Source organism: Rutidosis leptorrhynchoides, chromosome 9 (genome assembly GCF_046630445.1).
Source record: "Rutidosis leptorrhynchoides isolate AG116_Rl617_1_P2 chromosome 9, CSIRO_AGI_Rlap_v1, whole genome shotgun sequence".
In the NCBI taxonomy this organism is placed as follows: Eukaryota; Viridiplantae; Streptophyta; class Magnoliopsida; order Asterales; family Asteraceae; genus Rutidosis; species Rutidosis leptorrhynchoides.
In genome coordinates, this window is record NC_092341.1 from 2,812,263 (window position 1) to 2,833,156 (window position 20,894).

At 32.0% G+C, this 20,894-nt stretch overlaps 2 protein-coding genes across 4 annotated transcripts; both read left to right on the forward strand.

Annotated features, from left to right (window-relative positions):
* The first annotated feature begins 11,198 nt into the window (after positions 1-11,198).
* Positions 11,199-14,400, forward strand: LOC139866936 (probable complex I intermediate-associated protein 30). 2 transcript variants are annotated; one of them, XM_071855237.1, is made up of 8 exons: positions 11,199-11,436; positions 12,106-12,178; positions 12,638-12,751; positions 13,193-13,243; positions 13,352-13,443; positions 13,697-13,777; positions 13,862-13,960; positions 14,077-14,400. In XM_071855237.1, the coding sequence occupies exons 2-8, from the start codon at positions 12,127-12,129 to the stop codon at positions 14,263-14,265; spliced, it is 678 nt and encodes a 225-aa protein (XP_071711338.1). In that variant the 5' UTR covers positions 11,199-11,436; positions 12,106-12,126; the 3' UTR covers positions 14,266-14,400. The 2 variants fall into 2 exon arrangements, with proteins under 2 accessions (XP_071711338.1, XP_071711337.1); XM_071855236.1 differs by having other exon boundaries at positions 11,201-11,436; positions 13,193-13,249; positions 14,077-14,397.
* Positions 14,401-16,231: 1,831 nt separating this feature from the next.
* LOC139866485 (uncharacterized) lies at positions 16,232-19,463 on the forward strand. Of its 2 annotated transcripts, none has more exons than XM_071854722.1 (6): positions 16,232-16,649; positions 16,923-17,016; positions 17,181-17,248; positions 17,705-17,761; positions 18,654-18,899; positions 19,076-19,463. In XM_071854722.1, exons 1-6 carry the CDS (start codon positions 16,545-16,547, stop codon positions 19,145-19,147), a joined length of 642 nt encoding a protein of 213 aa, XP_071710823.1. In that variant the 5' UTR covers positions 16,232-16,544; the 3' UTR covers positions 19,148-19,463. The 2 variants fall into 2 exon arrangements, with proteins under 2 accessions (XP_071710823.1, XP_071710824.1); XM_071854723.1 differs by having other exon boundaries at positions 16,239-16,649; positions 19,072-19,456.
* The last annotated feature ends 1,431 nt before the right edge of the window (positions 19,464-20,894 follow it).

Genomic DNA, 20,894 nt, shown 5'->3' on the forward strand with positions numbered 1-20,894 from the left:
TCTAGAATTGGGAGCAGTCGTGTTTGCATTGAAGATATGGAGACACTACTTGTATGGGGTTAAATGCACTGTGTTTACTGATCATAAAAGCCTTCAACATATTTTCGATCAAAAACAGCTGAACATGAGGCAACGTAGGTGGGTTGAGTTAATAAATGACTATGATTGTGAAATTCGTTATCATCCCGGGAAAGCGAACGTGGTGGCCGACGCTCTAAGCAGAAAGGAACGAGAACCAATTCGAGTACGAGCGATGAACATAAAAATTCGCAAGAATCTCAACTCACAAATCAAAGAAGTTCAACGAGAAGCACTTACTAAAGAAAATATAGGAAATGAAATAATGAAGAAGTATGAGAAGCAACTCGTTATGCGGGAAGATGGAATTCGATATTTTGCAAATCGTATTTGGGTACCGAAGTTGGGTGGATTAAGGAAGTTGATATTGAACGAGGCACATAAGACAAGATATTCGATACATCCTGGAGTTGGAAAGATGTACCAAGATCTTAAGACGCATTATTGGTGGCCTAATTTGAAGACAGACGTTGCAACATATGTTGGGGAATGTTTAACTTGTTCCAAAGTCAAAGCAGAACACCAGAAGCCGTCAGGGTTACTTCAACAACCAGAAATTCCAGAATGGAAATGGGACGGTATTACCATGGATTTCATCACGAAGTTACCAAAGACTGCCTGGGGATACGACACCATTTGGGTGATTGTTGATCGTCTCACCAAGTCTGCACATTTCTTGCCTATAAAGGAAACGGATAGAATGGAGAAACTATTACGATTGTATATAAAGGAAGTTGTTTCAAGGCATGGAATACCTATTTCCATTATATCTGATCGTGATAGTAGATTTACCTCAAAGTTCTGGCAATCACTACAGGAGGCACTAGGAACTCGTCTGGATATGAGTACCGCATATCATCCGCAAACCGACGGGCAGAGTGAAAGAACAATTCAGACTCTTGAAGACATGCTCAGGGCATGTGTGATCGATTTTGGAAACGGATGGGATAAGTATTTACCGTTAGCAGAATTCTCGTATAATAATAGTTATCATGCGAGCATTAAAGCTGCACCATTCGAAGCATTGTATGGAAGGAAGTGTAGATCTCCTATCTGTTGGAATGAAGTAGGAGATCGACATTTAACTGGTCCCGAGATCATACACGAAACGACTGAGAAGATAGTACAAATCAAGGAGAGATTGAAAACAGCCCGTAGTCGCCAAAAGAGCTACGCCGATGTCCGAAGGAAACCATTAGAGTTTCAGATCGGTGACATGGTTATGCTAAAGGTGTCACCTTGGAAAGGTGTGATACGTTTTGGAAAAAGGGGTAAACTGAACCCAAGATATGTAGGCCCGTTCAAGATCATCGAACGCATTGGACCGGTAGCTTATCGACTCGAGTTACCGCAACAACTCGCCGGAGTACATAATACCTTTCACGTCTCAAACCTTAAGAAGTGTCTTGCAAAGGAAGACCTCACCATTCCTCTTGAAGAAATCCATGTCGACGAGAAACTACAATTCGTCGAAGAACCAATCGAAATCATGGACCGTGAAGTTAAACAGCTCAAACAGAGTAATATACCGATTGTTAAGGTTCGTTGGAATGCTCGAAGAGGTCCTGAGTTTACTTGGGAACGAGAGGATCAGATGAAACAAAAGTATCCGCACTTGTTTCTCGATAACGCAAAATAGGTACAATTTTAAAATTTCGGGACGAAATTTATTTAACGGGTAGGTACTGTAACGACCCGCACTTTTTCGATCGTTCTATACTTATGAGATTAATATTTACATAAATTAAACCTTACCAACATGATAAGCAATCCAAATTGTTGAGACTTATGTTTTTGAAAAGAGTTTTACACAACGTTTGACCGTCTAGTTTGACCGATGATATCACGAACTATACAATATATGATAATTATACATACATATTTAACATGATCTAAGGATGTTTTAATATCTCATTTTATATTAATAACAAAAAGTCATAAGTATATTTTGAAACTACTAACTTAAGTTTTCAAAACAATAACCTACGTAACGTTATTTGACATAAATACTGATGATTTATAATGTTTATACATATATCGTATAAGTAATGTATTTAATCATTTTTAAAGAGCTTTTATACATAAAACAATATAAGTATATTTACAAAAGATAGTTATATTTGAATTCTCGTTCCGTTTCCTCAATAATCCTATACGTATACCTAGGGTATATGTACCCGTATCATACGCAGCTTCTAGATGTATTTACTATTGGTATATACCAATAAAAATCTGCTCCTTAGCAGCCTTAAATGATTAAGAAACATGTGGAACCAACCATTTGTCAAGTAGCATGAATTATTTAGCAAGAAAACAAAGTTAGGTATCTTTTTTTTCCTTTATAACCTAAAAACGTTTTTATGCATGCACACCATTTCTTCACCCCATTTTCTCATACTTACACTTCCATTTCTCTCTCAAAATACTCTTAACTTCATACTTGATCATCTCCAAGCATTTTCCCCATCATTTAGCTTCAAAAACAACAATTAAACCTCATAAGAAAACCTTACAAAAACACTTCAAGAAATCCTTCCAAGAACACCAACTTACTTCCAATCTTTCATCCACTTCCATCACCCTTTTGGTTCTAGGTTCTTACTCCTCTTTTACAACAACCTTGTCCAAGGAACTTGAGGTAGAATCTATGTTCATAACCTTATTCGATTCATATATATATAGCTATCTTATTTTGTGGTATAAAATTTTAACAACAAGAACATAGTTTGAATGTTTTCAAACTTGTTTGCAAACTAAATAGATCCTTCTAACTTAACTTTTAAAATACTCCAAGACCTGTAATATAACTTAAATATATGCTAATTTAACAAGGTATAACTTGGTTTTTCAAAGATTATCTTAAAAACTATTTTTACGACGTCGGAGTGCCACCGGGGGCTGTTTTGGGTTGGATAATTAAAAACCATCTTAAACTTTGAATTGGAGGTTTATTTTCTGGAAAAATGATTTTTACTATGAATATGATAACACATAAAAATTTCATGATTTAACTCAAAGTATAAGTATTTTTAGAAAAATAATCATTTAAGGTTGTTTACATGATGGAAAATGATTAACTTCATAAGTTTCACTAAAGTTTGATCTATGCCGTGTGATTTTAAATACAAACTAAGGTATTTACAGTTCATAGTCTTAAAGAGGGACTCGATCCAAGGAGATGGCAAGTTGAATCAACGAAAACGGAGTTGTAACGAAGAAATTATGACCGAAACAAAATCGGATATCCAAGACTAGTTTAGCCACGAAAATAATTGGGAAAAAATTAAATAAATCACATCTTTTTAAGTTAACATGATATTTTATATATATGTACTTATAATTCAATTTTATATGGTTCAGGATCACCCGTAAACAACACGAGAAGATTAATCATAAGATCCCATGAATGTACGCAACACGTCATTTGACAACACCGGTACCATGGGTCAAGATTAATCTCGACCAATACATATACGATGGGGTTTTATTTATTTCGTTGGGGGTTTTATTTATTTCATTGCGGGTATATTAAACATCTAAAAATGAACCATTAAAATTGAATTACTAACAACGAACTGCTAACTACGGACTAAGGAATTATTCAAAGTATTAAAAGTATAACAAGTATATATATGTGACGTTTGTTTAAAAAGAAAAGGTATTGATATATTATATATGGATAGGTTCGTGATATCAACCGGAGACCAAGTCAAATTATATATATCTTCAAGACAACAGTGAGTATATAGTCCCACTTTTAAACTCTAAATATTTCGGGATGAGAATACATGTATTTTATGTTTTACGTTATGGACACAAGTAACTGAAAAATATATTCTACGTTGAGTTGTACCACTGGCATACTTCCCTGTAGCTTGGTAACTGTTATTTACAGCGGTATTGTAAACGCGAATCCTGTTGATAGATCTATCGGGCCTGACAACCCCAGCCGGACTGGACGACCAGTATTCAACGGTTGCACAGTACTTCGTTTCGTGACTACACTTGGTACGGTGTAGTAAGATTTCATAATAAAGGGAATATGCGACGTGATTAAATGTTAAGTATGGTTACCAAGTGCTCAACCACTTAGAATATTTTTATTAAACTGTTTATATACGAAATCTTGTGGTCTATATATATATATTGCTGCCGGCACTAAACCTATATCTCACCAACTTTATGTTGACCTTTTAAAACATGTCTATTCTCAGGAGATTACTAAAGCTTCCGCTGCATTATGTTGAATTTGAGCAGGATCTTGCGTACGCATATTTGTGTCAAAAATAAAACTGCATACCCAAGGATTTGTGTTGTAAAATATGCTCGAAATCGTGTTGTTATCATTATATGTAAAGTTTGTAAGTCGAAGATTATCGCTAAACGATAATCATCTTTTTATTGTCTAAAGCTTGTAACAAAAATAATGGTTATGGTTTGTAATGTATAATATATGCAGTTTCTCTTTTAAAAATGTCGCATATAGAGGTCAATACCTCGCAATGAAATCATACGTTATCTAACACGTTCTTATGATTAAGGACGGGTTATGACATGAACCATTTTGTGTATGCACATGAGCAACATGATGTTCAACAACAATCCCAATAGATATTCAAAAATCATTAAATGCTTGAGATGTAAACTCACCAGCATTATCCAGTCTCACCCTTTTAATAGTATAATCAGGAAAATGTGCTCTCAATTTAATAATTTGAGCAAGAAATTTTGCAAAGGCCATGTTTCGACTTGATAATAGATAAACATGAGACCATCTACTAGATGCGTCTATTAGGACCATGAAATATCTAAATGGTCCACATGGTGGATGAATTGGTCCACATATATCACCTTGAATTCTTTCAAGAAACATTGGTGATTCTTTTTCAACCTTAAGAGGTGATGGTCTTATTATCAATTTTCCAAGTGAGCATGATGTACATGGGATAAGTGCATCATGAGGGATCTTTTGATCCATCAATGGATGTCCATTTGTATTTTAAATTATTCTTTTCATCATTGTTGATCCTGGGTGGCCTAATCTTTCATGCCACAGATTGATCATTACAGGATCACATGCCTTTTCATTAACTACCATGTATGTTTCTGGTACATATATATATGTATAATGTAAACCAGAACTAAGTCTTGATAGTTTTTCAATCACATGCTTCTTGTCAGTGATACTTAAATATTTACCATTTTCTGTAGTCATTGACTGATAATCATATCCATTTTGGTATATGTCAGAGAAGCTTAACAAATTTCTCTTTGACATGGGAGAAAATAAGGCATTTTTTATCAGAAAATTTGTACCATTTGGTAACATGAATTTTGCCTTTCCCATTCCTTTTATTAAATCCGCAGGACCTGATATAGTATGTACCGTTCCTTCTGTTGCTTTAAAATCAGTGAAATATTTTTTAGATTTGAGTATAGTGTGTGTGGTACCACTGTCTGCAATACAAAGATCCTCACCATTTGACTGATTTTGCACTCCAATAGTGTACATCATGAACTTCAAAATATGATAAACAAATAATGAGTACATAATTCATCAATATATTACATTCAAAATATGTTATAAACGAAAGTACATAATAAGGAAACATATAGTAAAGTAGATATGGTATAGATCGTAAATCTACATCCATTTATTTGATATGGACATATAATAGGAAATTTATTCATTAAAGTAGTCACTTGTTGGCTCAGTGATTTTTGTATCAAGGTCATCCACAAGGTTTGCCTCTTTTCCTTTTCCTTTTCCTTTTAGGGATTCCTAATATTGATTAACAGAATATTGATTTGTTTGACAGTTTTTAGACCAATGACCAATTTTACCACATCGATAACAAGAATCTTCAATATTCTTTGAAGAGCTTCCTTCAACACTATGATTTGTGGGATTATATGGTGGTTGAATTTTATAATTTTATGGATTATTATTTCTTTGTCCACGACCACGACCATAGTAATCATTACGACCATGACCACCACCACGACCATTACCATAAGGGTGATTTCGAACATAGTTATGATTTTTATTATTGTTACGGTAATTTCCATGATGATGGTTTTGGCCAATATGAACACGACCTCGCCCACGTCCTCGTCCAGGTGCATTTCTTTTTTTTATTATTATTGTTGTTAATAACATTAGCTTCAGAGAATGCTAGCGCACCCGTAGGACGAGATTCTTGATTCTTCATTAGTAATTCTTTATTCACTTCTGCAACTAAGAGATAAGTTTGAAGTTTGGAAAAAGTTTTGCAATTTTGCAATCTCAAATTTTCTTGTATAGTTATGTTTGCAGAATGCATTGTGGAGAAAATTTTCTCCATCATATCAGCATCACTTATTTCTTGACCACAGAATTGAAGCTTTGAACGGATCTTGAACATGGCCGAGTTATATTCACTTACCTTTTTAAAATCTTAGAACCTTAGATTTCTCCATTCTTCCGTCGCAGCTGGGAGTAATATTTCCTTTTGATTATCGAATCTACTTTTGATACTTTCCCATAAAACATGTGGATCTTTGATAGTGAGATACATATGTTTTAATGTGATATCAATATATTTGCGAATAAAAGTGATTGATTTTAATTTATCTTGATCAGAACAAGTATTGTTTTCTTTTAAAGTTTCTAGAATACCGAATGATCCAAGATTTATTTCTACATCCATGACCCATGATGTGTAGTTTGTTCCCGATACGTCTAGGGCATCAAACTCAAGCTTTGATAAGTTTGACATTTTCTATTTTCAAAAAAATGAACAACATAAATTATAATCATAATCAATTTCTAACAACATAAAATTAGAATCATTTTAAATTCATAAGTAGCAAACAACAGAATAATGGTATGATTACAAATAATAAAATCATAAGGGCATGATAGAATATAGGTTCACCCGGTGGTATATTAGCAACAATGATGATAGTTAATATAACCAATACAATAGGAAAAATCATCCTTGTGTGAATCATCTTTACAAAAATTTTTGAGAGTGGTAATCTGAGAAAATGAAGATTGATTTGTGAAAATGCGAAAACGAAGATGTTTATTTATATTTGAAAAATATAGTCGTTGTAACGTTGTCAGTTGACATTAACAACCGTTATGTATATATGACCGTTGTAACGTCGTTAGTTGACGTTAACGACTGTTATGTACTCGTTATATTAATAATAATTTTAATAAAAGAATTTTATTAGTATAAATATGATTACTATAAAATACATGTAGTATAAATATGTTTAGTATAAATACGAAGATTGAGAGAATAATAAACATATTATGCATAAATAATAAATTTAAGAATAAACATTAGTATGCATGAAATAGATAATGATTAATTGCATAAGTAATCATAAATGTTAGATAACATAAATATATATGTTAACGAAGTTAATAAGAGTTAGATTACAGAAATATAATTCAGGTGGTATAACCGACCATTTATAACTTAAATAACATAAATATAAAATGTTTGTGAAGTTAATAAAAGTTAGATTACAGAAATATAATTCAGGCGATATAACTGACTATATATAACTTAAATAACATAAATATAAATGTTAGTGAAGTAAATAAAAGTTAGATTACATAAATATAATTCAGGCGGTATAACTGACCATATATAACTTAAATAACATAAATATAAATGTTAGTTATGATGATAATAATATTTACCTTACTAATAAATAATAGTAAGATATCGTTAAAGAATTTCTTACCTTGATTATACGGAGCACTTCGTTATAACTTAGTTGTTAATGACAACTATTAGTGGTCTTCTAACTTGTAATTATTATTATTATTAACTTATAGAATTAGTAGAGAGTAAAAGAGAAAAATAAGAATCTTATAAAGAAAGGTGCAAGTTTCTTTCTTACATTCACCATATATTTATACAAGAAAATTCACTAGCCTACAATTATTGATCATCCACATTTTTTAACATTACTATTTCATATGTTGACTATATTATAACAATGAACACCCCACTCTACTTTTTAGTATACATTTTTCACCAAATAGTGTTCCTGGCATCACTTTAAAAGCTCAACATGACTGCGAGAATGAATATGCAGGATGAGCTTAAAAGAGTTCCAATCAATTAAACCGTCAAATTTTGAGACTTAAGTGTAACGACCCGCCAAAATCGCTATTGACGCGGCACGTTAATCATTGATTCCACAGTGAGGTTTTGACCTCTATATGATACGTTTTGATAAAATATTGCATTCATTAAAGTAAGTGACTTTCTAAACATAGAAAGTTATAAACATGTGGGCAAGTGCTTAGGTATAAGCAAAACCCCGAAATACATAAGTCTTTAATTTACAGGTTGACATCACAGTCCAATTATTTATTACACAACGCAGTTTTATTTTGAATGCAATAAACTTTGTACAAAGCATGAGAGACTCCATGCAGGCAACAAGCACATCACAGCGGAAGCATTCTAAGGACCTGAGAATAAAACATGCTAAAAAGTCAACACGAATGTTGGTGAGTTATAGGTTTAATTGCTCGAGTCATAAACATATATAAAGATAGACCACAAGATTTCATCAAAAGTTTATCAATAGATTCTACGTAACAGAGCACCCTGGTAACTAAACTTAACGCTATAGTGATAATTACCCCATTCGTTTTAATACACGCAAACCAACGTGTCTTAAACTCAAATAACATACGTCCGTTAAAAGGCTAGCGCTCTAGCTCGGACGGGGATGTCAAGCCCTATGGATCCATATACAATTATTCGCGCCCACCAGTCCATATCCTATGTACTGGCAGCTACTAGTTACCAAAGCTAAGGGATTTTCGGTTTAACTCAGTGTAGAATTTAGTATGTACTTGTGTCTTATCGCGTTTAAAATAAATTGCATGTATTCTCAGCCCAAAAATATTTAAAGTATTTAAAAAGGGATCTATAACTCACAGTTCAATATTGCGATTCAATATTGTAGGCAAATTGCGTAGACGTAATGATGGTAGACGACTGTATGGTTGGCCTTGGATTCAAGAACAATACCCCGAATAATACCCAATATTTCCTTAGCTTAAAGCGGTTTGAAACCCGAATTAAAAACACCCTCGTATATACCTTATTATTATTAAACTTAAATTTAAAATTAAAATTATAATATAAATATAAATATTGAGAGATAAATGTGAAAAAAATTCGTCGAACGAACTGCGTATTTATATTACTTTTCGATTTACTGTAGCTCATGCGATCGCATGAGTTTTCAGTGTTTTTGCCATGCGATCGCATGGCCGCCTTTTCCATTTTTGTTTGCTAGTTCGTCGACATCAAATAGTAGTACTGTAGCAAATAGTGTTACTGTAGCAAATAGTGTTTACTGTAGCAAATAGTGTTACTGTAGCAAATCACGGTTTCACTGTAGCAAATCACTGTAGCAAATAGTGTTTTACTGTAGCAAATTGTGTTTTACTGTAGCAAAGTAATTTTTACTGTAGCAAATAGGGTTTTACTGTAGGAAAGTCGTTTTACTTGTACATATATATATACATACATATAATTGTTCATGAATCGTCGAGAGTAGTCAAAGGTAATTGTATATATGAAACAGTTCTAAAATTTTGAGACTCAATCTAACAGACTTTGTTTAACGTGTTAAAATAATAAATCGTATAGAGAATTGGTTTAAATTAGTCGAAATTTTTAGGGGTCATCACATTAAGTGTGCTTTTAATAAAAGTCCAGTTTTTCAAATTAAAAGTATCTATTGTATTTTCGTGATTACGATGAATTTTTTATTGATATTTACGCTATGTTTTCGAGTTTTTTTACGAAAGAAAAGAGATAAAATTAAGAAAAATAAAATGGAAGGAAGTGAGATACTTCTAATTTGGAAGATAAATTTGAAAGGAAATTACAATAAAATCATCCATCCAGTTCATTTCCTTTTATCCGTCACAACTCGAGAAGATAAACTTGTTTTGACTTTTTTCCGTTTCTCTTCATTTCTCTTCGAAATAAAACTTTGGAAAAGAGTGTTAGGGCTTTGTTCTCGAGTTATATTTTGGGAAGAAAGGAAAGTAACTGTAGATAAACTTAAAGGGAATGTTGTTTCTAAGTTTTTGTAACGAAAGAAAGGAAATGAAGAGGATGGAGAATTTAGTCTAATTTTCTCTTATAACTATGCATCCATATTATAAGAATTCCAATTTTTAAACTTCTTTCCTTTTCATTTCTTTTTAAGAAATTATGGAACATAGAGTAAGAGTATATTTATTTTTCACTTAATGATCTGCTTTTGTACAACTCTTAATTCAGTAAATAAAATTATTGTTTTCTAGCCACTTAATCTAAAAACTTGTCTGTTTCAAAGAGATATAGAGTTAGACATCTCTTATCATTATGAGCCAAATGAAAATAGAGACAAAATCAGAAAAGAATGTAAAAACTCCTAAGAATGTGTTTACTTTTCACTTAATAATATACTTTTATATAACTCTTAATTCAATAAGTACAATTGTTATTTTATTCCAAAAACTGACACATATAGAATAGACACCACTTCCAAAACTGAAACAATAAAAATAGAACTTAAAATGGAAACAAATGAAACAGATACAAGTATACAACATCCCATATGAGACGAGCTGTATCAGTAGAAAAGCAACGCGGTTGATCCCATGTGGCATAGAAGCCACACTCAAAACTCAAGTATTGGGGCGTGGGATTGATTAATTTTAGAGGAGTTCCTTGGATTTCAACGGGAGAAGTCCAGGGAGGAGTTTATGTTTTATTATTTTTATATTATTATTTTAAAAATATTATTTTTATCATTTTTTAATAATTAATATAATTATATTTTAACACATTATCACAATAATTCTAACTCACACTAAAAAATTACACCACCAATACTTCAAAAAAATAAAAAAATAAAAAAATAAAAAGAACATTCAAATCATCAAAAAAGTGTAAAAAAAAAAAAAAACCACCCGTACCATCAACTCCCGCTAGCTAACACTACCGGTACAAGTGGTGTGAAGCTTAATTCTTTTATACTCCGTAACAAACTACGTAATTGTTAGATTACTCATCCACGTAGCAAGTCTAATCTGAAAAACATGAAATTTTATTAACTCGACGTGCATATACCCTAAGCCCCCTATATACCAAATAGAAGAAAGGTGTATCCTATTTTCCTTGTTTATACTGAAATTCATTCATGGATCGTAAACCTGCGCCACTTCTAATCTATTGATTTTTGATTTGATTGATCCGTCTGTTACTTAATAATTGCGCACACACTGTTGTCGAATCTCAGGCAGTCGAGAAGATTCTTAAACTTGATTATTCTCAAGTAAGATTTTCTTAAATTTCAATTTAGGGTTTTGTTCTTTCCTTTCGACACACACTCCGCCTGTTTCCTTGTTTAATCTTTGTAATTGTATGATAATTAAATAAATAATTCCGCATGTATTTGTATTTCCAATCGAGAATCGAAAGATCAAGTCTTTGATTGTTGGTTTTTTATTCTTTTGTTTTTCTTAACAATTTTTCATTTTATAATCTGCCATTACTAGTTTATTACATATAAGCTATGAGCTATTGCCAATTTACTGTCTTCATTCTATTTGCATATATGCTTGGTGACAGTGTATTAAATCAGTGAGTTAAAATCTGATTGTTGGGCTTACTTTCTCATGTTTATAGCAGCTACATTGTCAACCAGAGATGGATCTACAACTGTTGTATCACTTCAGGACACTCAAAATATAGTAATAATAATGTTTTTATAAGCCCGTGCACTTATCGTTAAATTGTATGTTAAAATTGGTACTTCTCCTGTCATCCAGAACACTTCCAAAACAGTTACTTTCACTTAACGAGTCTCTAACAGACTTTTTGTTCAAAACTGTATCACAGTTTGCTTCTCTTTATCTAGATTTTGTATGCAGAGTGTAATCATTCAATGTGTTGATGAGAACTTATGGTCTGTTGTATAATTTTTTTTTCTTTCACTTTTTAGGGTTTCTAAGGAGCTAATAAGATGTCAAAAATGAGAGCATTATGGCAAGCATCTTTGACTGCCACTAAACGAGGTATGTACTATGTCCGTTTTATGTTTTCACTTTTGCTACCACTCGATGCTATTTATTGTTTGATTGCACTTAACTGGTCTAATTAACTCTGTATGAATTTGGAGTTTTCTCCTAAGTTGCTTAGCTATCTTTATAGGTTTTGTCATCAAGCAAGTTTACTCAACATAATTGACCTAACAGTAGATTCATACAAGATTTATATTTGGTGTTAGTTTGTTCATCTTTCGCTTAATTTATTCTATTACATGGCGTTTTGATTCTTCAAATGAGTCTGTTGTATTATCAAGATAGTTATAGTTATGTTATATGAATTCTACACTTAAGATCACATCTTGATAATTTATTAACTTAACACCTCGCCGAGTAGAATTATGTGGGATACTACATAATTCACTTGCTTGATATTTACATAGTCTGATATCTAATTAAATGATTATATTTTCATCTGTCTTTATGCAGCTCTCACATGGAACATTGACGACATGCTTCCTCCTAGCGAGAGATTTATATACAACTTCAATTCAAAAGAAGAGCTTAAAAAGTGGCATTTGTATTCAGATTCTGAATACGGAGGTGCGTGTTGTTTTTAATCGGTGTACTTTGTTCAACTGTACATGGTACTTATTTCTCTTTCTGCGAAAGAGAATATTTCTTGCTACCGTCGTATCTAGTTGACCTTCTTTACAAATCAATTTGTATATGTGTGTTCATGCTTGCAATTAATTGGGAATTGTCGTTTGGGAGGATGGAGTTACTTCTTCGAAATCGTTTTTCATATTTCTTTGACCAATGAAAGACAAATTACAGTTCGAGTTAATTACTTGAATGAACTTCTCTTGAAGTACATTATTGTGTTTATGTCTCTGACTTAACTAATGAAATAACTGCATGCCTTCATTAATGAGTTATACGATGATTCTTTCGATGAAATCGTTGGAAGTTTCATATAGAAGCTTTAAATTCTGTTTTAGTCTACTTGGGCTCAATATAAGGTTAAACTGTTACACCATGCAGGTTTATCATCAGCAGCATTAGAGATCACTGATACTGGAAAGGAACAAAGTGGTACTGGTTAGTTAAACTAACAGACTCATAATTTATACTGTAGAAAATAATCTTTTATCTCCTTCCATTTTCTGATCCATGATTTAATAAAACTTTATTTATTTATAGGAGTTTTCTCTGGGAATCTGTCTCTAGATGTTACAGACGGTACGAAATGGAATATCAGCAGGAGTGGCTTCTGTGGAATGAGGTCTAAAAAGGTGTGTACATCAATTATGTAGTTATGTTCTGTATGTGTCCTGCATAATATTGAACAAAATAAATTCATCAACAGTTTTGTCAAAGATTTGTGAGGTTACAAGTTTTCCTTTTGCACCAGTCTTTTCAATATATTCTGTCCTGCAAAATTTGATTTGTTTTTTGGAAACTATATTACATTATCTATTAAAATGTGGTTGGTCTAAGGTTATCACACTCCTCTGAGCATTTTAACTTCTGTTCTATATATTGCAGTTTGATGGGTTTATCGATCTGGATCCGTATGACACGATTGCACTAAAAATTAAAGGAGATGGGAGGAGTTATATATCTACTGTAAGTTTTGTATAGTGCGTCAGAAACAAGTTTTAATTTGTAAGTCATTATTTATCATCAGTTCATGCTAAACCTTTGATACAGATATATACAGAGAATTGGGTAAATTCGCCTGGACAAATGGAAGATAACTCATGGCAAGCTTTTGTTGCTGTGCCTAGAGACACCTGGGTTGTTGCAAAGGCAAGTTCAAGGCTTTTTTTTTTTTTTTTTACTGTGGTATAATGATGCAAGGAAACTACAATTATAAATGTAGATATAAATGTTAACTACATTTTGCTGTAATTTCATCCGTGCAGATTCCTCTGATGCATTATCTTCCTACATGGAGAGGAAATGTAATAGAGGCGGATATAGAAATGAATCCATCACGAGTTGTCGGCATGTCTCTGTCTGTGAATGCTGAAGGTGGAGTCCCGGGTGCACAAACTGGCCCAGGTGATTTTCGCTTGGAAATAGACTGGATCAAAGCCTTGAGAACGCAATGATTTTTTTTTTCTTCTTCTTTTTTTTTGTACTTTTTGAAAGATGCTGTACTCCCTTGAAATAGGAGTAAAATACATGCTTCTTGCTATAATAATAATAATAATAATAATAATAATATTAATATTAAAAATAGACACTTCTCCAGCCCTTAATACATGCACCGGAAGAATGTTTAACACTTTCGGTTTGAGGATATGTGTTTAGGTCTCATTCTAATACATGTACCAGGAGAAAGCTTTAACACCAGGAGATATGCATTTTTAGGTCTCATTCCATAATACATTGTTGGCTTGCTTTATTAAAATACGATAGTTTAGTGCTTGTTTCCTAGATCCTCAAACGTTAAGGTCATATGAAGAATGTTACTGTAATTACTTTTTAGAGAATATAGCTTCATTTCTCTGTAGTCATATGTTAACAGTTTATGTATACTAAAATTTGGCGGAAGTATACTTGATGGATTAATAACCATCCCAAGATAGCTAAGTGGAGATAATGATAAGAAAAGGTGATAGAATACCCGGTTAATCCGTGTACATATGACTAAAAACACTCACCTTCAGAATGAGTTGCCCTTTTATTCAAGTTTTTTCAGCATAAAATCAGTAATTCTTATGCTGTACACATGATCATTTTTATTTTATTTTTACCATAAAGTTGAAAGCCATCAAGCATATATCAAACATCTACAGATTCTATTATATTTATAAAATAATGACATTATAAATAAGTTTTTTCCTTTATAAAAGAAAATCAAAAAATAAAAAGAAAAAATTTTTAGACCATGTTGATGATGTCATAAATAATATTATTTTAAAGCTAATTACCTTTTCATTTTCATAATGATGATGTCATAATTATATATTAATTTAATTAAAAAAATAATACGAAATCTTTTATAAAAGGAAATACTAATCTCTCCTAATTTGTAACTTTAATTTTTTAAAAATTTAAAAGACATTTATTATTAGGGGGATGATTCTCACACACTGTTTTTTGATCCTCACACACCCTTTTACCCTATTATTAGGGAGGAGTTCAAGTAAATTGGTGTGTGAGGATCAAAAAACAGTGTGTGAGAATCATCCCCCTTATTATTACTAATGTTTATTATTATTATTAAAATATAAATACTCAACTTTGAGCGAACTTTATTATTATTATTTACCTTTAATATAATAATTATAATTATTATAACTATTATATTATTAATATTCAAATATGGATTCTTTTTACGAAATTAATTACGTTATATATGTATGCGAAAATAAATTATCTCTATATATTTGTGAAAACAACGACAAATTTCTTAGTTAAACGGGTCATTAAAACAAATGACTTTAACATTTACATTCACTTAATACCTAAAATATATTATTAAATTGTTTCATTTAAATAAACCCGTGATTTCACGGGTTATTTCACTAGTATATTATTATAATGATATATAAAATAAAATATAAAACCTTCTCTTATCAAACATGTTTTGTGATAATGTTTATGATATATTATTAAAAAATGTTATAATATTTTCAATAATATAATAATAAAGATATTGTAATATTGTATGTATTGGGAGCTTTCCAGAAGTATATTATAATATATTATTATGCATGTATTCTGTGACAATATATATAATAGAAAAATGTTTATTGGGCCGGAAAGGAAGCGAGATATTTTGATCACAATGTATTAATTAATGATGAAATGGCTTGGTTAAACAATTGTATGAATATGAATGTATTCAAGAAACCGGGGACTTAACTTGTGGTTCCAGCTGTTTGTGTACCATTTTCTTTTGTGAATTATAATATGCCAACGTCTCAATACAATGCAACTCTCTCTTATACAATTCTTTGATTTAGATCTCTCTTTCAAACTGGCCCCACATTTGCAACATGAGCCGTCCATCTCTCCCAATCCCATATTTCTCTCATCCTAGTATTAAACCCATTTTTTTATTTCCTTTCAAATAAATATCTAATCTTAATCTTATGAAAAGTTTGTGCAACTAACCATATATTAATACTAGCTTCTGGAGGTTTCTTTTGCAGAGTAGTACAGCATCAACATGTATCATGGCAAGTGGGTTGCCTCCTAAATTTACCATCCATCCTTTTATTTTCATGTTCTATTTTCTTACATATACATATACATTCCATTCCATCCAACCAACAACCACAACTATTACTTTATGACAAATCCTTAAACCTTTTGCTGTTCTGTACTTCTGTTCTATCTTTAAAACAATTTTTTTTTTTTGTTCTGGGGTGTTGGAATTATGGGTGGCAGTGGTACAAAAAACAATGATTTTTATCAAGTTTTGGGTTTGAACAAGGAATGCACCGAAGCAGAGGTCAAAAATGCTTACAAGAAACTTGCACTGGTCAGAATTCTCTTTAACTCATTAGTCTTTTATTCCATTCTTATAAATAAACATTAATAATTTCAACATATATTACTTTTGGGTGTGCATTACATTACACAACAGGAAATATACACACAACTACTTTAGAGGTTATAATTTATCATTTCTCAGGTTGAGTCAAATCTTTCTTCAAACCTTTGTATTTTGAGTCTTTTTTTTTTTTTTTTTTTTGCATTTTTTGTTTCTGCACTTGGTAACCTTTTGTTCTTATGTTTGTTTATGTGGAGGTAGAAATGGCATCCTGATCGTTGCTCGGCTTCAGGCAATTCGAAGTACGCAGAAGAGTCTAAGAAGAAGTTTCAGGCCATACAAGAAGCCTATTCTGGTAAACTTTGTTTTGTTGAGTCATCATTGTATTTTTTCTGAAATTAAATAGTACCCATGTTCTTGAAAGTAATCATTTTTGATAAAGGTTTAAACTTTTTATTAAGATTAATTTGTGTGATGATTGGGCTTGCTAACCAGCTTCCTCTGTTTCATTGTACCTAGTACTTTCCAATGTAGACAAAAGATTCCTGTACGATGTAGGAGTTTATGATAGTGATGATGACGAAAATGTAAGCCGTTTCTTTAGTTTACTTTTAATGTGTTCTATTATCTGAATTCGTATGCTACCTTGTGGGTGTTAAAATTAAAAAAAAAAAAAAAAAAAAAAAAAAACTTGTATTTTTCTTGAGCATGCATGGATCATTGATGTTGTGTAGATTGATGGGCCAAGTCGTCGAATCACAGAAAATTATGTATATGCATCCGTCCATACTTAAATTTCATAACTTATACTCCGTACATATATAACTTACTTTTGATATAAGATAAGTAGCCAAACCTACCACTTTCCAAAGGAGATATCAACATTCATATCCTTTGATTTTTGGGTCTAATATACGCTTAGATTGTGATACTCTTAAATAAAAATAAAGTATGAACTTGCTAATGTAATTATTGTAAACTATAATATGATATAAATTCAAGAATGAAGCTGATTAGTGGTGAATGATATTGATTGAAAGCAGGGGATGGCTGACTTTATGAGCGAAATGGCTGTGATGATGAGTCAAAATAAACCCAATGTAAGCTTCAAATTCTCTAAGTTTCTAAATATAGAAAATTACTCAATTCATGGTTACTGTAATTGGCGATCCCTATTTGGAGGCCTCATATCTTTATCACCTTTAAAACCACTAATCGTTTCTCAGCTGCACAGTCCGTTTTCATTTAGAGTTAGAACAAGTCAAGTAGGTAAATAGTTGTTCATGTACTAGATGCACTGATTGGAGTTTGTACAAGACCTCTTTATGCGACCTAATTTTGGTATGAATTATGTTTCTACTTTAAGGCATGTGGGTTGAAATAGTGTTAACATAGAGCTTTTAGGCATTATGTGGTAGTAGGGCCCTTGATGATGTGATTCGGACAATTTTCGTTCTCTTATCCATCAAGTGCACAGGCGAATCTATGGGATCACGAGACACCACTAGTTTGAAAATTTTTAGCAGAAAATACTCTTTAAATTGTATAGGACACCACTAAATTTAACTGCAGAACTTCACATATATTTTTCAAATTTATAATTTTTCCTTTTAAATTGTATAGAACACATCAAATTTAACTACTTGGAACACATATATTTTTCAAATTTGTAGTTATTTAAAGGTAAACTACCACTAGAATATCATTCAAATATAATTGGTATTGGAAAAAAATTTTAGGAACCCATAGAGGAACCAAGTGTTCCAATAAGTTAGATGAGAATCTTGACAATTTCCTTAGTCTGATTCTTTTAGTGAACTCTCTCTGATATATATGGCTATGGGCTATGGGACCCACATCAACTTGGTTTTGAACATTCTGTATGTGTCGTGTTTGGTATCATGTCACATCTCTTGTTTGTCCGTTGTAACTATAAACTATGGCAATCCCTTTTCATCCAATTTTCAGCTGTTAAATGTATTGGTTTGACAGGGAAATGGAGAGACGTTCGAGGAACTAAAAGATTTGTTTGAGGAGTTGTTTCAAAGTGATAACGAATCATTTGGTTCGACCTCTCAATCAGGAAGCTCAACTTGTTTATTCTCGAGTTATGGTGAAACCTCAAGCTCGAGTTCTACCTCTTCTAATAAGCGAGGTTCATCTGCTATGTCAGCAGACACCAAAACTCATGAAGACCATTTATGTTATGATGCTCATTTTCAAGGCTTTTCACTAGGGGTTGGTACACTATCTACGGACACATTAATTTTTATTTAACGAAACGTGACATTCTTTTAGTTATTTTAAGTACAAAATTTCCTATTATATTCGATGTCCCACATGTATACTTGCTTTGATGTTTTTCTCATAATGTTATCTTTTTTGTGGATTATACGTACGGTGTTTGAAGACAGGCGGAAGTTACGAGGCGAGGAGCAGCAGCAGGAGGAAGGGAAGACATGTGTAATGTCACGAATTCGGTATAGGTGCTGTGTTTGAGGATCATAAATAGTAGTAGCAGTTATTGTTGTTTTTTAGGTAGTTCTAAATTGTGTTTTAGATGTTCCTTTATTGTATCAAAATGATCAACAAGTGGCTATGAACACACTTTCTTTATAGGAGGAAAAATGCAAAAGTAGCATTTCTAGCACGTTCTATTGTTAGGCATGATTAGAAAATTGTTGGAGTTGTACAATGATGTAGTTGAACAAGTTTTTTCAACTTTAAAAGGGGGACCAAGTTGAACTTAAATTCTTGAAAGCAACCTCAAGTTGAAATTAAATATATTGTTTCTTTTGGTCATCTTGTGAAATATCTTTTCAGAAGAGTTAAATGCATGACGGGTCCTGTGATTTATAAACAGTTGCACACTCAACCCTCACACTTTCTTATTTGTATTATCAGCTTAAAAATCTGTAAATAATTGCGTGTTCAATTCAATGAAATAATTTATATGCATATGCATCAGCCCATGGGTTTCAGGGATCCTTCTCGTCCTGATTATGGATGTCATTTGAAGAAATCATTATACGGACTTAAACATGCCCCTCGTGCTTGATATCAAAGATTTGCAGCATATCCACACTTGGGGATCACTCGTTGTTTTTCTATGGCCACGGTCGTGACATTGCATACTTATTGCTTTATGTAGACGAGACTATTCTCACCGCATCTTCTGATTCATTACGTTATAATATTATTCATCGTTTTTCAGATGAGTTTGCTATGAAGGATCTTAGACGTCTCAGTTATTTTGTGGGTATTGCAGTTCAGCACACATCACGAGGTATATTTATAAATCAGACCAAATATGCTCGTGAAATTATCGAAAGAGAATGTACGAGTTTCTGTAATTCATCGATGTAGTGACCCGAACTTTTCCATGTTTATATATATTAATTGAGATTGATATTTACATGATTAAATGTTTCCAACATGTTAAGCAATCAAACTTGTTAAGACTTGATTAATTGAAATATGTTTCATATAGACAATTGACCACCCAAGTTGACCGGCGATTCACAAACGTTAAAACTTGTAAAAACGACATGACGATATATATATATATGGATATACATATGGTTAACATGAGATTATGATAAGTAAGTATCTCCATAAGTATATTAACAATGAGTTATATACATATAAACAAGACTACTAACTTAAGGATTTCGAAACGAGACATATATGTAACGATTATCGTTGTAACAACATTTAAATGTATATATATCATATTAAGATATATTAATATATCATAATATCATGATAATATAATAATTTAACATCTCATTAGATATAATAAACAATGGGTTAACAACATTAATTGAGATCGTTAACTTAAAGGTTTCAAAACAACACTTACATGTAACGACTAACGATGACTTAACGACTCAGTTAAAATGTATATACATGTAGTGTATTTAGATGTATTAAAATACTTTTGGAAGACTTCAAGACATATATCAAAACACTCATACTTAACGAAAATGGTTACAGTTACTTTTCCATTCTTTTCTTTCATCAAGAATTCTAGTCGTATTCTTACCCGTATTATACACAGCTTCAAAACGTACTTACTATGAGTATATACCAATAGGAACTAGCATGGGATTCCACTCTTGATTATGTCATGTATGACTAATCAATTTTAACTTCTACCATGAGCTAGTCAACTAACTAGAACTCCTTTTAACCCCACTCACCACTCACCAATTATGAAATGTCCCGTTCTTA

Bases quoted from the DNA above. Each gene is read 5' to 3' on its own strand.
- LOC139866936 (XM_071855236.1), top strand. From the start codon at position 12,127: ATGTCAAAAATGAGAGCATTATGGCAAGCATCTTTGACTGCCACTAAA. The intron at 12,752-13,192 runs GTGCGTGTTGTT...TACACCATGCAG, and splicing joins TTCAGATTCTGAATACGGAG to GTTTATCATCAGCAGCATTA. The intron at 13,961-14,076 runs GCAAGTTCAAGG...TCATCCGTGCAG, and splicing joins ACACCTGGGTTGTTGCAAAG to ATTCCTCTGATGCATTATCT.
- LOC139866485 (XM_071854722.1), top strand. From the start codon at position 16,545: ATGGGTGGCAGTGGTACAAAAAACAATGATTTTTATCAAGTTTTGGGT. The intron at 16,650-16,922 runs GTCAGAATTCTC...ATGTGGAGGTAG, and splicing joins CTTACAAGAAACTTGCACTG to AAATGGCATCCTGATCGTTG. The intron at 18,900-19,075 runs GTTGGTACACTA...GTTTGAAGACAG, and splicing joins TTCAAGGCTTTTCACTAGGG to GCGGAAGTTACGAGGCGAGG.